This window comes from Rhinoderma darwinii, chromosome 6 (assembly GCF_050947455.1).
Source record: "Rhinoderma darwinii isolate aRhiDar2 chromosome 6, aRhiDar2.hap1, whole genome shotgun sequence".
NCBI lineage: Eukaryota > Metazoa > Chordata > Amphibia > Anura > Rhinodermatidae > Rhinoderma > Rhinoderma darwinii.
The window spans coordinates 60,497,899-60,515,631 of record NC_134692.1 but is presented as its reverse complement, the minus strand read 5'-3'; the positions used below and the strand labels follow the sequence as shown (position 1 = coordinate 60,515,631).

Below are 17,733 nucleotides of genomic sequence, written 5' to 3'. Positions count from 1 at the left end.
CGGCTCCTGCCGGGGAGGAAGACTTCCATAAGAAGCCCCTCTCCAAGTTTTCCTTCACATAGGCGGACATGGATAGAGTCTCTGGCAAGGAGAGAGGATATACCCTACCACGGGGAAGGGATGCACCAGGAATCAGCTCGATAGGGCAGTCATATGCCCGGTGTGGAGGCAATGTCTCCGCCTCCCTCTTGCTGAAGATGTCCGAAAATGCAGCATAATGACCCAGCAATCCTGCCAATGACCGAGGCAGCGAAGGCTGAGCCAAACTAATCTGCACCAGGCATCGGCTTTGACAGTCAGGGCCCCACTGGAGAACCTCTCCAGAATTCCAGTCCAGGAATGGGGCATTTAGTCGGACCCAAGGCAGGCCTAGCAACACAGGGTTAACGGATTTGGATAGGACATAGAACGACAGGAGTTCGGAGTGAAGAGCTCCAACTTGGAGCCTCAGCGGCTTGGTCACAGCTACAACTGGGTCTGGCAGAGGTCACTGATGCAATCGTCAACGGCCTCTCCAGGGGGTGGTGGGTAGTTGAAGATCCACCAGGTCTCTACGGATGAAATTAGCAGCGGATCCAGAGTCCAGATACGCAGAGACCTGATGCGTTCTCTCGCCGGACACTATGGTTACTGGTCTGGACAATTTAGACAGAAGTCCTTTCTTACCCAAGGTTGTCTCTCCTAGCAACCCTAGGCTTTGGGATTTTTGGGGACACAGGCGCACAAGATGGCCACCGAGGCCGCAATATAGACAGATTCCCGAATTGCGTCTGCGTTGTCTATCCTGTGTGGATAGCTTACACTGGTCCATCATCACAGACTCCTTAGGAGGATCGACATCTGAGGACAGCAGGGGTTGCTGCAAAGTAGGGACCAGACTAGGAAGGCCTCCCTCCCGACGAACCTCTTGGAGGCGTTCTCGGATCCACATATCAATCCGGGCGGACAGAAGGATGAGGTCATCCAGGGTAGATGGCAGGTCTCGAGCGGCAAGTTCGTCCTTAATTTTAGGAGACAGTCCATGCCAGAATGCAGCCACCAGGGCCTCATTGTTCCATAACAGTTCTCCCGCAGGGGTGCGGAAGTGGATGGCGTACTCACTCACGGAGGAGTCTCCTTGGCGTAGGTTAATCTAGGAAGCCGCTGCAGATGAGACCCGTCCAGGCTCCTCAAACACCATGCAAAAGGTCCGGAGGAAGCCTTGGAAGTCACGGGTCGCTGGTCCTTGTCTCTCCCAGATAGGGTTCGCCCATGCAAGGGCCTTGCCAGTGAGGAGAGAGATGATGAAAGCGACCCTTGCGCCTTCAGACGAAAATGTCCTAGTATCCACGACAGGTGCCTGCATCTCCATCATAGCGGTCCGGAAGTGGCAAAGAAAAAAACGGGTCAACACTGCCAGGAGGTGTAGTTTGAGGATCAACACTGCCAGGAGGTGTAGTAGGAGGAACGACGTGCAAGAATGTTCAAGGCCTGGAGGAGTTGGTCCTGTCGAGACCGGAGGTCTAGCATATCCGCCCGCATCTCTTGTGACGTCGTCATGGTCTCGGATCGACCAGCGGTTCGTGGACCCACTGGGCCGTACCGCCTTGGTGGTATGGCAGCTGGCCAACAGGGCGCAGGTCAGAGTCTATAGTTCATATAGGGTACCTGTGGCAGCTCGGACAGTAGCAAGGCGGGCTTGGCAGGAACTAGGCAGCAGGTAGACGTCAGGCGTGGAGAAGCAGGACAGGCGTGGTATACAGCACAGCATGGCTACAGCTCAGCACGGCACTAGATCAGGATACAGGTTACAGGATATAGGAACAGGGAACACTGGGAGCAGGAAACACTAGGGGACCATTTGCAAGACAAACTTGGAATACGACAACAATGCTCAGGCGTGGGAGGATGGGGCTGGGACCTTCTTATAGCCCAGGGTGCTCTGGGAGCAATTAGCTCAATCTCCCACATGCGTGCGCTCTGGTTTCTTAAGTCTGGACTGAGCTCTTGAGCGCACCCTGGTGGTCACTGTGGAGCAGGACAGCCGTATGTGCAGATATCTCTTGAGAGATGGAAGGAGTTTGTGGTCAGCGACCACGGACGTTACAATCCCTTGCCACTAGGGTCTATTTTTTCTGGGATGATTCATAAATTACCTATTAGACCTTATTGATGATATTTCCTGTGTATACAATGATAACAACAAGGACCATGATGAAATGAAAAGGGGACATGTACATGTTCTATATAGATGGAGGGTGGGCCATTAATAGCATCTCCTCTGGTGGGCCCAAATAACCCCAGTCCGACGCTGGATTTATCAATATGGAATTTATTTCTACCAATTATATTAATTATAATTTTTACTTTAGAATACCAAATAAATTGAATCTTGAGCAAATTATTTTATACAATTCACTATTAAACTATCAAAATTCTCATCATTATGACTCCTTTGCACAGGATTTGACAAGAGCAACTGTTTGTATTTACTACCATCTAGTGGTGAAACATGTTTTGACGTTCTGTATACCGATCACGTAGGCTAGAGGCCGATAATCCTAGCCTAGCATACGGCAAGTCACTGGTTTTTAAAGTTAAAGGAGGTTTTACAGATTTTTGGAATTGTAATTATCATTATTTTACAGGTCACAGTAAATGCTGCTAATGTATTATTATCACTATTCTAAGCTATAGACGTATAAATCGTTATCACTAATTATGTTTTTACAATTTGTCCGTAAAAAATTTTGGCTGTCTGTGCTTTTTGGATAAATTGTCTTAAAAAAAGAAAAATTAAGGTTGGCAATCCTGAAAAGGAAACATTAACTGAAAATAAATGTTTTATATTTTTATAAAATTAAAAATTTCATTGTCAATCTATAAATTTATTTTCTGCACCGTTTAGTAAATATTTTTCTGTTCTACCCCAGGCTCCTTGGTTTGTATATTCCTGTTTTTTTTATAGTTTACGCACACCGCTATGGTACTGCAGTCTGGCTGTGCTTGCGCAGATATGACTGCATAAATTTAAGATTCTGGCCGGGTAATCTGCAGGAGGCATTTGCTGAGTATGCGCAGTAGTCCCCGGCTGGGCCAGCTCTCTGCTCTTCAATAGTAGTGAACAGGACGGCTCCTTGGCATGCGCAGTAGCCCAATTTCTGTAATATTCAGCTGATCTCAGCACATCACTGCCGAGACTAGTACAGCATAGCCCTTATCGTCATTCACAGTGCGATTAGGATTGCCGTTTGCTGGTATTGGCCACTGTCTTCTACTCACGATGTTGCATGTAATACTATACATAGCGGTATTGGTGGGGAACACAGAAGCAAATGGCGCTGTGATATCTATCACAGCGCCGCTTGCTGGTTTCGTAATGGAATGGCTTTGTCCCGCCCACTATTCCAATGAGGAATGAGGAGTAGGGCAGGACAGTTCCACTACCAATATCTGCCATCTGGGAAGAAAGTGAGATGATCCCCATACACATCAGATCGCCAGTTGATCCTGCTGATTCGGCCGAGTTTTATCTAATGTGTACTGGACTTTAAAGACAGGTTCCTAAGGATCGGATACGCTGCGTAAAACTATGCAGTGTATACGACCTAGAACACACAGCACATTTTGTCAGAAAAACTGCACCCAATTGTAGTGCAGTTTTTCAGGCGGAATTACCGCAGCACTAGAAAAAAAAAACTTTCAAACTTACCCAAGCCATGGTCATGGCGACGCAACCCTGTGATGACACTGTGGCCTATTGTAAAAATATACAGGATATCCGCCCTGGTCCCTGTAGGGAATTCCGGCCGAAAAACTGCAAATAGTGGTGCAGTTTTTCAGCCAGGATGTCTGCTGCGGAAAACAGCATGTAAAAAAAGAAGTCTATACAGGCGACGTGTCCCTCTGACGTCCTGCTGCCTGGCCTTCTGGGATCACTGTAAAGGATCTGCCAGGCACAGCTTCGGGGTTAACTCCCAGAACTAATCAGTCAGCACCTGAGAATACATCCCTGAGACTGACTCCTGCTTCCACCATTCAGGCTGGCAAGCTTAGGAGTGGGAGAGCCTATCGTAACCTGGCCAGACTCAGCTAGCTCCCGCCCTCGGTCTATTTAAGCCTGCACTTCCTGTCGCTCGGTGCTTGTGATTCTTTCCTTGTGGTTTCCTGGCCCAGCTACAGCTCCTGCTATTTTTGATCCTGCTCCATACAGACCCTGGCTTACCGACTACTCTTCTGCTTTTCGTTTTGTACCTCGCACACTCCTGGCTTGACTCGGCTCGTTCACCACTCTGGTTGCTCACGGTGTTGCCGTGGGCAACGGCCCCTTTTCCTTGCTTGTGTTCCTTTGTATGTTTGTCGTGCACTTACTGAGCGCAGGGACTGCCGCCCAGTTGTACCCCGTTGCCTAGGGCGGGTCGTTGCAAGTAGGTAGGGACAGAGTGGCGGGTAGATTAGGGCTCACTTGTCCGTCTCCCTACCCCCTGCCATTACATAATCACAAGCCCATACCTAGTCTACCCCTGGTCCCTGACACCACTATGGATCCCCGTGAGACCCTGGCTCAGCAAATGCAGGGTCTCTCCCTACAGGTCCAGGCCCTGGCTCAGAGGGTCAACCAGCCTGATGCTACCCTGGTAGTTCCCCTCACCGCACCTCTTGAACCCCACCTCAAGTTGCCCGACCGGTTCTCAGGGGACCGGAGGGCTTTTCTCTCCTTTCGGGAGAGTTGTAGGCTTTACTTTCGTTTAAAGCCTCATTCCTCAGGTTCTGAGAGCCAGCGGGTGGGTATAATTATGTCCCGGCTCCAGGAAGGGCCCCAAGAGTGTGTCTTCTCCTTGGCTCCTGACGCCCCTGAACTTTCCTCCGTTGATTGTTTCTTTTCTGCTCTCGGACTTATTTATGACGAGACTGATAGGACTGCCTTTGCCGAGAGTCACCTGGTGACCTTAAGTCAGGGTAAGAGACCTGTTGAGGAGTATTGCTCTGACTTTCGGAAGTGGTGCGTAGCTTCTCGGTGGAATGACCCTGCCTTAAGGTGCCAGTTTAGGTTCGGTCTGTCGAATGCCCTGAAAGACCTGCTAGTTAGCTATCCCTCTTCTGACTCCCTAGACCAGGTTATGGCTTTAGCGGTACGACTTGACCGACGTCTCAGGGAACGACAACGTGAACGTTTATGTGTTTTCTCCTCCGACTCCCCCATGATGCCTCCCGAAGCTCCGTTGCTTCGTTCCTCCCCGAAAGATTCAGAGATACCTATGCAACTCGGGGCCTCCGTGTCCCCCCAACAACGTAGAGAATTCCGCAGGAAGAATGGTCTCTGCTTCTACTGTGGGGACGACAAGCATCAAGTGAACAACTGTCCTAAGCGTAAGATTGCAGCCAGAGAACTTCCGCGTCTAAGTGATCATCGGGGAGGTCACTTGGGCGCACAGGTATTTCCCGTAAATATGAAACGTACTAAGATCTTGCTTCCCTTTCAGGTCCCTTTTGGTGGTAGGTCTGCTACCAGCAGTGCCTTCGTGGATTCAGGGTCCTCTACTAATATCATGTCTGTGGAATTTGCTATGTCCCTTGCTATGCCTCTGATTGATTTGCCTAAAGCTGTCCCGGTAGTGGGTATCGACTCCACTCCTCTTGCTAATGGTTATTTTACACAGCATACCCCTGTTTTTGAACTCCTTGTTGGCTCCATGCATTTGGAGCAATGCTCTGTACTGTTGATGCAGGGATTATCGTACGATTTGGTTCTAGGTCTTCCCTGGTTGCAGTTGCATAATCCCACGTTTGACTGGAATACTGGGGAGCTAACCAAATGGGGTAATGAATGTTGTACGTCATGTTTTTCTGTTAATTCTATTTCTCCCCCTAAGGAGGCGAATACGCTACCCGAGTTTGTTCAGGACTTCGCTGATGTTTTCTCTAGGGAGGAATCCGAAGTGTTACCTCCTCATAGAGGATACGATTGCGCTATCGAATTGGTACCAGGAGCTAAGCTTCCTAAGGGTAGGATATTTCATCTTTCTTGTCCCGAACGTGAAGCTATGAGAGTGTATATCCAGGAATCCCTGGCCAAGGGTTACATTCGTCCCTCTTCTTCTCCGGTAGGTGCTGGCTTCTTCTTCGTGGGGAAGAAGGATGGTGGTCTTAGGCCATGCATTGACTACCGTAGCCTGAATAAGGTCACGGTAAGGAACCAGTATCCCCTTCCTTTGATTCCTGATCTCTTTAATCGGGTTCAGGGGGCCCAATGGTTTTCTAAATTGGATCTACGGGGGCCGTATAACCTTATTCGCATCAAAGAGGGGGATGAGTGGAAGACTGCGTTTAACACGCCCGAAGGCCATTTCGAATACCTCGTCATGTCCTTTGGGTTGTGTAATGCCCCTGCGGTCTTCCAGAATTTCATAAATGAGATTTTGAGAAATTACCTGGGGATTTTTCTGGTAGTGTACCTTGATGACATACTGGTGTTTTCCAAGGACTGGTCCTCCCACATTGAGCATGTCAGGAAGGTGCTCCAGGTCCTTCGGGAAAATAAACTGTTTGCCAAAACCGAAAAATGTGTGTTTGGGGTACAGGAGATTCAATTTTTGGGTCAAATCCTCACTCCTCATGAATTCCGCATGGACCCCGCCAAGGTTCAGACTGTGGCGGAATGGGTCCAACCTGCCTCCCTGAAGGCGTTACAGTGTTTTTTGGGGTTCGCTAATTATTACAGGAGATTTATTGCTAACTTCTCGGTCATCGCTAAGCCCCTTACGGACCTCACTCGGAAAAAAGGTGCTGATCTCCTCCACTGGCCTCCTGAGGCTGTCCAGGCTTTTGAGGTCCTTAAGAAGTGCTTTGTCTCGGCCCCGGTGCTGGTTCAGCCCAACCAAATGGAGCCATTTATCGTGGAAGTTGACGCATCTGAGGTGGGAGTGGGGGCTGTCTTGTCCCAGGGTACCAGGTCCCTCACCCATCTCCGCCCCTGTGTCTACTTCTCCAGGAAGTTTTCGCCAACTGAAAGTAACTATGATATTGGCAACCACGAACTCTTAGCCATTAAATGGGCATTTGAAGAGTGGCGCCACTTCCTGGAGGGGGCTAGGCACCAGGTAACGGTCCTTACCGACCACAAGAATCTGGTTTTCCTAGAATCTGCCCGGAGGCTAAACCCGAGACAAGCTCGATGGGCGTTATTTTTTACCAGATTCAATTTTTTGGTTACCTATAGGGCTGGGTCTAAAAATATTAAGGCTGATGATCGATTCTGATTTAGTCTCTGATATTGCTGCTGATCAAGGTGCAGCTCGCGGGAAACTTCCTGAGAACAAGCTGTTTGTTCCCCTGCAATTCCGGCTATGGGTACTTAGGGAAAATCATGACTCCGCACTATCTGGCCATCCAGGCATCCTGGGTACCAAACACCTCATTACCAGAAATTATTGGTGGCCTTGGTTGCCTAAAGACGTTAAGGCCTACGTCGCCGCTTGTGAGGTTTGTGCTAGGTCCAAGACTCCCAGGTCCCGACCAGCGGGCTTACTGCGTTCGTTGCCCATTCCCCAGAGACCTTGGACACATATCTCCATGGATTTTATCACCGATTTGCCTCCATCCCAAGGCAAGTCGGTGGTGTGGGTGGTGGTGGACCGCTTCAGTAAGATGTGCCACTTTGTGCCCCTCAAGAAACTACCCAACGCCAAAACGTTGGCTACCTTGTTTGTCAAACACATCCTGCGTCTCCATGGGGTCCCTGTCAATATTGTTTCGGACAGAGGGGTACAATTTGTTTCATTGTTTTGGAGAGCCTTCTGTATGAAGTTGGGGATTGATCTGTCCTTCTCCTCTGCCTTCCATCCTGAAACCAATGGCCAAACGGAGAGGACTAATCAATCTCTAGAACAATACTTAAGGTGTTTTGTCTCTGACTGTCAATTTGATTGGGTCTCTTTCATTCCCCTCGCCGAATTTTCCCTTAATAACCGGGTCAGTAACTCGTCAGGGGTCTCTCCTTTTTTTTGTAATTTTGGGTTTAATCCACGGTTCTCCTCCGTTTCACCTGGTAGTTCCAACAATCCCGAGGTAGAGGTCGTTCATCGGGAACTGTGCACAGTCTGGGCCCAGGTTCAGAAAAACCTAGAGGTGTCCCAGAGCGTACAAAAAACTCAGGCTGATAAAAAACGTTCTGCTAACCCCCTGTTTATGGTCGGGGATCTGGTGTGGTTGTCGTCTAGGAACTTGCGTCTCAAGGTTCCGTCCAAGAAGTTTGCTCCCCGGTTTATTGGGCCGTATAAGGTCATTGAGGTCCTCAATCCTGTCTCCTTCCGGCTGGAGTTACCCCCGTCTTTTCGGATACACGACGTGTTTCATGCCTCCCTCCTCAAACGCTGCTCCCCGTCCTTGGCTCCCTCGAGGAGACCTCCTGTTCCCATCCTCACCCCGGAGGGGGTGGAATTCGAGGTGGCCAGGATTGTGGACAGCAAGATGGTCCAAGGCTCCCTCCAGTACCTGGTCCATTGGAGAGGATACGGGCCCGAGGAGAGGACTTGGGTACCCGCCCGGGATGTTCACGCTGGGGTATTGGTCAGGAGGTTCCACCTGCGTTTCCCCAGTAAGCCAGGTCCACTTAGAAAGGGTCCGATGGCCCCTCATAAAAGGGGGGGTACTGTAAAGGATCTGCCAGGCACAGCTTCGGGGTTAACTCCCAGAACTAATCAGTCAGCACCTGAGAATACATCCCTGAGACTGACTCCTGCTTCCACCATTCAGGCTGGCAAGCTTAGGAGTGGGAGAGCCTATCGTAACCTGGCCAGACTCAGCTAGCTCCCGCCCTTGGTCTATTTAAGCCTGCACTTCCTGTCCCTCGGTGCTTGTGATTCTTTCCTTGTGGTTTCCTGGCCCAGCTACAGCTCCTGCTATTTTTGATCCTGCTCCATACAGACCCTGGCTTACCGACTACTCTTCTGCTTTTCGTTTTGTACCTCGCACACTCCTGGCTTGACTCGGCTCGTTCACCACTCTGGTTGCTCACGGTGTTGCCGTGGGCAACGGCCCCTTTTCCTTGCTTGTGTTCCTTTGTATGTTTGTCGTGTTTGTCGTGCACTTACTGAGCGCAGGGACCGCCGCCCAGTTGTACCCCGTCGCCTAGGGCGGGTCGTTGCAAGTAGGCAGGGACAGAGTGGCGGGTAGATTAGGGCTCACTTGTCCGTCTCCCTACCCCCTGCCATTACAATGACGTTTCATCCCATGTGACCACTGCAGCCTGTGATTGGCTGCAACAGTCACATGGGATGAAACATCATCCCTGGAGGCTGGGCTGGACGCAGAAGCAGATATATGGGTAAATATAATCTTTTTTTTTCTGATTTGCGATTTTTGTTGTGGAATCGCAGCTTTTCCGCTGCAAAAATCGCAACATCTGCTATTTGTTGGAGGTTTTACCTCCCCATTAAAGTCAATGGGGTAAACCTACAGCAGAAAACCAAAAAAAACCGCAGCATAATTCGACATGCTGCGGATTAAAAAACTGCACCGCAGGTCAATTTCTGAACGGTTCTTCGGCAGATTTTTTACGCAGCGTGTGGACGTGATTTGTTCAAATCTCATCCACTCTGCTGCTACTGTATTATGCTGCAGATTTTCCTCAATGATATCCGTTGCGGAAAATCCACAGTATTTACACTACGTGTGGACATACCTAAGCTTTTTTGTTGTTGCGATTTTTGCGGCGGAATCCCAGTACTTGGCTATTTGTTACGGGTCTTACATTGCCATTGAATCCAATGGGGAAAACCCGCAACAGAAAAGTAACGAAAACGCAGCATAAACTGACATGCTGCGGATTTAAAATCCGCACCGCAGGTCAATTTAACGTTTTCGCTGTGTTTTCTTTCTGCAGCATAAACATAATATTTTCAGAATGTCATCCACTTTGCTGCTTCTGTAAATGTTGTGGAATTTCCACACAGAATTCCATTGCAGAAATTCCGAAGCGTTTGCGCTACTTGAGAACCTGGCCTAAGGCTAAGTTCACACTACCGTTAGTATACGTTTACCTCACTTCCGTCCGAGGTAAATAGGATCGAAAGATTGAACGGAAAGCAACGGTTCCGTTAGAATTACCATTAATTTCAATAGTAATTCTCTTGCTTTGGTTTCTTTCTATTTGTCTCAGTTCGCTAGGTTTCCGTTTGTTATTTTTGACGGAAGCAAAAGTGCTGTCTGCAGAGCTTTTGTTTCCGTGAATAAAACAGAAACGTAGGGAACGGAGACAAACGGAAAGCAACTGAAACAAAATAATAACCATTGAAATCGATGGTAATTCTAACGCAACCGTTGCTTTCCATTCAATCTTTCGATCCTCTCTTCCTCTATAAACGTATACTAATAGTATTGTGAAAGAAGCCTAAGCCTCTTTCTACTTATTAACCACAACTTTTTATTTGTAACATTTAGGGTATGTTCACACGGCAACGCCAAATACGTCTGAAATTACTGAGCTGTTTTCAGGTGAAAACAGTTCCTGAATTTCAGACGTTTTTACAAGTGCACGCGTTTTTCGCGGCAGCTTTTACGGACGTAATTGGAGCTGTTCTTCATTGGAGTCAATGAAAAACGGCTCCAATTACGTCCCAAGAAGTGTCCTGCAGTTCTTTGATGCGGCAGTAATTTTACGCGCCGTCTTTTGACAGCGACGCGTAAAATGACAGCTCGTCTGCACAGAACATCGTAAGACCCATTGCAAGCAATGGGAAGATGTTTGCCGACGTATTGGAGCCGTCTTTTCAGGCGTAATTCGAGGCGTAAAACGGCTCCATTACATCTGAAAAGAGGTCGTGTACACATACCCTTATAATTCTGGCTGTAAAATATATACTACTCTGCTGCAGAATCCATTACATCAACTACTAATATTGGATTTGACAGATCTTAAAATAGAAATGTTGAAAGGTCATTCAAGATGAACATATTTTCCTGGGCACAGCATAGTTTCTTACCAGTAAACCCACTAAAGAAAATTGGGAGCAGCCATTCACCAGGTTGAAGTGCTTGAGAATATAGTACAGCACATTACACTGTATGCTGGTGAGCCAGGGTCAGATTGTACAGAGGGCAAAAGGGGTAATTACCCAGAGGCCTTCACTACCAAGTTCCCTCCAATCTTTCCAGCTCTTCCCAACAGTAGGCATCAAAACCGTAATATTTGGCAGAAGAGGTGATTATGCAGCTTTTACAAATGTTTATTACAAGGGTTCAGACATTCGTTCTCCTACTTGCGCTACTAAGGGAATGTGCACACACAAAATAAAAACCGTCTGAATATACGGAGCTGTTTTCAAGCGAAAACAGCTCCTGAGTTTTAGACGTTTTTTATTCAAAGTCGCGTTTTTTCGTGACGTTTTTTACGGCCGTTTTTGGAGCTGTTTTTCTATTGAGTCAATGAAAAACGGCTCCAAAAACGGATCAAGAAGTGACATGCACTTCATTTTATGCTCCGTCGGAACAGAACGCCGTTTTTCCCATTGAAATCAATGGGCAGATGTTTGGAGGCGTTCTGCTTCCATTTTTTCATGCTTTTTTTGAGGCGTAAACGCCATGAAATACGCCTGAAAACACTACGTGTGCACATACCCTTACTCCGGTGTCTGAGCATGCATGTTAATTGACATAGGGGAGGGGATAAGCAGCCGCAAGGTACATCTGGCAACGATTATCACCTGGCTGAATAAATGTTCAGGCATATTAAAATTCAACATGTTGACCATTGTTTTCCTCAATAGAAGTGGGACAATGAGACTGCTCTCATACACATTGGACTGTCGTCAAGCCTTGTTCACATTAGCGTGATCTGCTGACAATTATCTAATGTGTATGGCCATTGTAAGTTATCCATACCTTAAATGACTCTGTTAGGGTATGTTCACACAGGCTATTTTCGGCCGTAAACGTCCCTAAAAAACGGCTGAAAAATCGGAATCATAACGCCTACAAACATCTGCCCATTGATTTCAATAGGAAATACGGCGTTCTGTTCCGACGGGGCTTTTTTTACGCCTCATTTTCAAAAAACGGAGCGTAAAAAGACGCCCCGTAAAATGAAGTGCATGTCACTTCTTGATCCGTTTTTGGAGCCGTTTTTCATTGACTCAATAGAAAAACAGTTCCAAAAACGCTGTGAAAAACGCTAGATTGCTTAAAAAAACCGGCTGAAAATCAGGAGCTGTTTTCGCTTGAAAACAGCTCCGTGTTTTCAGCCATATTTTGTTAAGCTTGTGAACATACCCTTAGAACAGACACAGAGTAAACACTGCCGATTTTCCACAACGGATTCATTGCGGAAAATCCGCAGCGTTTTACAGTAGCAGCAGTGTGGGTGAGATTTCAACAAATCCAGTCCGCACACTGTGGAAAAATGCCGCCGACAAAAACGCACAGAAGTTGACTTGCAGTGCAGTTTCTTCAACCGCAGCTTGTCCATTAATGCTGCGTATTCGCAGCTCTTCCGTTGCGGGTTTTCCCATTGAATTCAATGGAGTGCTTAAACCCGCAACAAAGTAGCGTGTGTTCCGATATTTGCAGCAGAATCACCGCGATTACGCCACAAAAATCGTAAGTAAGAAAAAAAGTTACCCAGAGTTTTCTGCTTCTTCCCTAGTTCGGCCTCCCTGGATGACGTTGTAGGCCATGTGACCGCTGCAGACAATCACATGCTGCAGTGTCACATGGCCTACAGTGTCATCCCAGGAGGCCAGACTACGCGCCGAGAAGAGGAAGGGGGTAAGTATGAACGCTTTATTTTTATTTTTCCGGCGCCGCTTCGCAGCGGAAATTTCGCCAGAAAAACGCACCACAATATGGTGCGATTTTCCGGACAGCATTCCCTGTGGTGTTCAGGGTGGAACCCATCACGCTATTGCTTCCGGCAAAACGACAGGTCCGGTGCACAACAGAGACAAACGGAAACCACGGGCACCGGATCGGTCACCATTAAAATCAATAGTGATGGAAACAGAAACCTCTGGTTTCCGTTCGTGTCAGTTTGTGTCCGTTCAGGGTCCCGTTCTGACGGAAAGCTCAGATGGAACATCAGAACGGGACCCCGATGCAGATGTGAACATAGCCTAAGGGCCGGTTCACATCAGCGTTCGCTTTCCGTTCAGGGTTTCCGTCGGAGGTTTCCGTCGTGGAACCCCGCAAGTCAAACAGAAACCACAGCTTCCGTTTGCATCACCATTTATATCAATGTTGACGGAAACACTGCTAATGGTTTCAGTTTGTCACCGATCCGGCAGGTTTCCGTTTTTTAGACGGAATCAATAGTGAAGTCGACTGCGCTATTGATTCCGTTGAAAAAACGGAAACCTGCCGGAACGCGACAAACGGAAACCATTAGCAATGTTTCCATCACCATTGATATCAATGGTGATGCAAACGGAAGCTGTGGTTTCCGTTTGACTTTCCGTTGCGGGGTTCCACGACGGAAACCTCCGGCGGAACCCCTGAACGGAAGGCGAACGCAGATGTGAACAGGCCCTAACATTGTTTTGGTACCATCTGACGGTTGCTGACATACTTGTAAATAAGCCCAGCTATTGTAACTTTTCTTTCCTGCTCTGGTGTATATAAAGAGGTTAGATAAGCCTGTGATCAGAGTGGCATTATGGCTTTTGTTCGTATAGAAGCAAAAACGGATATGTTATGTCCATTCTGTAATGGATCCTGATGTCTCCCCCATATTAATGATAGAAAAGAGCAGCAGAATACGTTATACTACTGGTCAAGGAGCCACAGAAACGTGACAACAATAAACACCCCACATGCAATAAACACCCCACATGCAATAAATACTCCACATGCAATAAACACTTCACAGGACAATCCATTAGTTTTTAGTATTTTATTTTCACAACAGTCCTTCCCTGGGAAAGTACTGAAGTGTATATTATATAATAAATAAAAGTATGGCTTACCATTTGATGGTCATTTACAATCATAAGTTCCACATATTTCATTTCTTCAAATACTCCACGGGGCACCTGTTGTGGATATATTATAGTACATACGCTAAGACAATGTTTGTGCATTTTAATTGTTACCAGCAAAAGTATGTGAACGTGAATGAAACTGCTAAATAAAAATATTTTCCTATGATTTTTTGTTTTTTTGATGTACAGATGTAGCAATCTTTATCTTGACTCTAAGGGTATGTGCACACGGTAGCAGGCATTTACGTGTGAAAAGACAGACTGTTTTCAGGAGAAAACAGCTGCCTCGTTTCAGACGTAAATGCTCCTCCTCGCATTTTGTGAGGCTTCTCTGACAGCCGTAAATTTTGAGCTGTGCTTCATTGAGTTCAATGAAGAAGGGCTCAAATTACGTCTGAAAGAAGTGTCCTGCACTTCTTTTGACTAGGCTGTATTTTTATGCATCGTCGTTTGACAGCTGTCAAACGACGACGCGTAAATGACAGGTCGTCTGCACAGTACGTCGGCAAACCCATTCAAATGAATGGGCAGATGTTTGCCGACGTATTGTAGCCCTATTTTCAGACGTAAAACGAGGCATAATACGCCTCGTTTACGTCTGAAAATAGGTCGTGTGAACCCAGCCTAAGGGTTTGTTCACACAGCTTATTTTCGGCCGTTATTCAGGCCGTAAACGGCCGAAAAATAGTCGAAAGATCGGAAGCAGAACGTCTCCAAACATCTGCCCATTGATTTCAATGGGAAAACCAGCGTTCTATTTTGATAGGCTGTTTTTTTCCGCTGCCGTTTTTAAAAAAAAACTCCAAAGAAAAAGAAGTGCATGTCACTTCTTGAGCCGTTTTTCATTGCCTTTATAGGCAAACAGCTGCAAAAACGGCCGTAAAAAACGCAGCGAAAAATGCGAGTTTGCTTAAAAAAACATCTGAAAATCAGGAGCTGTTTTCCCTTGAAAACAGCTCCGGATTTTCAGAAGTTTTTTAGTAAGCGTGTGAACATACCCTTAGGCTTAGTTCGCATCTACGCCAGAGTTCCATTCATGCACTCCGTTAGACCTTTCTGTCAGGGGAACCCACGAACAAAACCAAACGGAAACAATAGTCGACTGCGCTATTGATTCCGTCAAGAAAACGGAAACCTTACAAAACAGACACGAACGCAAACCATTAGCAACGGAAGCGTTACCATTGAAATCAACGGTAATACTACTGGAAAGCTATGGTTTCCATTTGGTTTCCGTTTGTTGGTTCCCGGTCTGACGGAGCTCCGACTCAGATGTGAAGAAAAAGCCTTAATGCGTTAAATACACAGTGGCAACAAACTTTAACTTGACTTTTTCAAAGGCTTTTCAATGGCTCTAGTTGTGTGATATCACGTTGCATCAAGTTATCAGAGTCAAGTTAAACTTTGCTACAACTGTACAAAACAGAACAATTAAGGGAAATCCAGCGACATGACAGAAGATCACATTTGGAGTCTGTGAGCAAAGACCATCATCAATTTCTAGAATAAAAGGGCTGTAGACCTCCTTTCCTCACAGAAAATGTAATATGCGTTTTTTTAAGGCGTTTTTCATTTTGAGTAATTTTGTACAAGCTTTTTTTCAGCAGTTTTTGAAGTCCTTTAGAGAAGCCTATGGGAAAAACTCCTGAGAATACACCATACCCAGAGCATGCTGGCGTTTGGGAAAAAACTTCACCGACCGCAGAATTGCCTTAAAAATGCCATAAACAAAAACGCAGTTATGTGTAGTGCATTTGATATTTTACTATAAACTTTAATGTAACATCTGGCTGCACTAAAAAAACGCACAAAAACGCACAAAAAAACACACAAAAGCGCAGCAAAACTCTTTGTGTGAATCCAGACTCAGGGTATGTTCACACGCTAAGGGTATGTTCACACGGCAGCGTCCGTAACGGCCGAAATTACGGGGCTGTTTCCAGGAGAAAACAGCCCCGTCATTTCAGCCATAACAGCATGTGCAGGCACTTGAACGCCGCGTCCATTACGGACGTAAGTGGAGCTGGTTTTCCATGGAGTCCATGGAAAATGGCTCCATTTACGTCTGAAGAAGTGACATGACACTTCTTTGGCGCGGGCGTCTATTTACGCGCCGTCTTTTGACAGCGACGCGTAAATATACGCCTCGTGTGAACAGACAAACGTCAGCCCATTGCTTTCAATGGGCAGATGTTTGTCAACGCTTTCAAGCCGTAATTTCGGACGTAATTCGGGGGTTAAAACGCCCGAATTACGTCCGTAAATAGGCCGTATGAACATACCCTTAACCAAAAACAGCCTCTGAATTTCAGGCATTTTTGAAAGCAGAAAATGAAGCTTCTTTTATTTGGAGCTTCTTTTGAGGCGTTTTTTTGGGGTGTTTTTCATAGTGTTCAATGGAAAATCAGCTCCAAAAAACGCCTCAAGAAGTGACATGCTACTTCTGTTTAGGCTGGGTTCACACTACCTATTTTCAGACGTAAACGAGGCGTATTATGCCTCGTTTTACGTCTGAAAATAGGGCTACAATACGTCGGCAAACATCTGCCCATTCATTTGAATGGATTTGCCGACGTACTGTGCAGACGACCTGTTATTTACGCATCGTCGTTTGACAGCTGTCAAACGACGACGCGTAAAAATACAGCCTCGTCAAAAGAAGTGCAGGACACTTCTTTGGACGTTTTTGGAGCTGTTTTCTCATAGACTCCAATGAAAACAGCTCCAAAAACGGACGTAAAAAACGCCGCGAAAACGGCGCGAAAAACGCCGCGAAAAATGCGAGTTGGTCAAAAAACGTCTGAAAAGCAGGGTCTGTTTTCCCTTGAAAACAGCTCTGGATTTTCAGACGTTTTTGGTCACTACGTGTGCACATACCCTAAGGGTATGTTAATTAGGCTGGGTTCACACGACCTATTTTCAGACGTAATGAAGGCGTTTTACGCCTCGAATTACGTCTGAAAGAACGGCTCCATTACGCCGACAAACATCTGCCCATTACTTTCAATGGGTTTGCTGATGTACTGTGCTGACGACCTGCCATTTTACGCGTCGCTGTCAAAAGACGGCGTGTAAAATTACAGCCTCGTCAAAAGAAGTGCAGGAGACTTCTTGGGACGTAATTAGAGCCGTTTTTCATTGAAGAACAGCTCCAAATTACGTCCGAAAAAGACGCGGCGCAAATCGCCAGTACATGCAATTACGTGTGAAATTCAGGAGCTGTTTTCTCCTGAAAACAGCTCCATAATTTCAGACGTAATTGCCGTTATCGTGTGCAGATACCCTTACACGCAGTGATGTCAGACATAATTCGGGCGTTTTACGCCTCGAATTACGCCTGGAAAAACGCCCCTAATATGCCTACAAACATCTGCCCATTGCTTTCAATGGGAATTACAATGTTCTGTTCCCATGAGCCTTTATTTTACGCGACGCTATCAAAATACGGCGCGTAAAATGACGGCTCGTCAAAAGAAGTGCAGAACACTTCTTGGGACGTTTTTGGAGGCGTTTTTCATTGACTCCATTGAAAAACATCTCCAAAAACGGCCGTAAAAAACGCCGCAAAAAACGCGAGTTGTTAAAAAAACTTCTGAAAATCAGGAGCTATTTTCGCCTGAAAACAGCTCCGTACTTTCAGACGTTTTTGCTCACTGCGTGTGAACATACCCTAATGTTCGTCTTTTTACGCTCCGTTTTTTAAAACAGAGGCGTAAAAAGACGCCAGGTATGAACTAAATGCTGTTTTTCCCATTGATTTCAATGGGCAGATGTTTGTAGGCAT

The 17,733-nt window shown here is 46.6% G+C and overlaps 1 protein-coding gene across 8 annotated transcripts in view; it reads right to left on the bottom strand.

Moving 5' to 3' along the window:
• Nucleotides 1–17,733, bottom strand: part of ADAM23 (ADAM metallopeptidase domain 23) — a 199,787-nt gene that overhangs the window by 97,910 nt on the left and 84,144 nt on the right. For all 8 annotated transcript variants that reach the window (XM_075829866.1, XM_075829862.1, XM_075829863.1 and 5 more), the window contains exon 9: nt 13,935–14,000. In XM_075829866.1, coding sequence (XP_075685981.1) covers nt 13,935–14,000 — 66 coding nt within the window. The remainder of the gene's footprint in view (nt 1–13,934; nt 14,001–17,733) is intronic.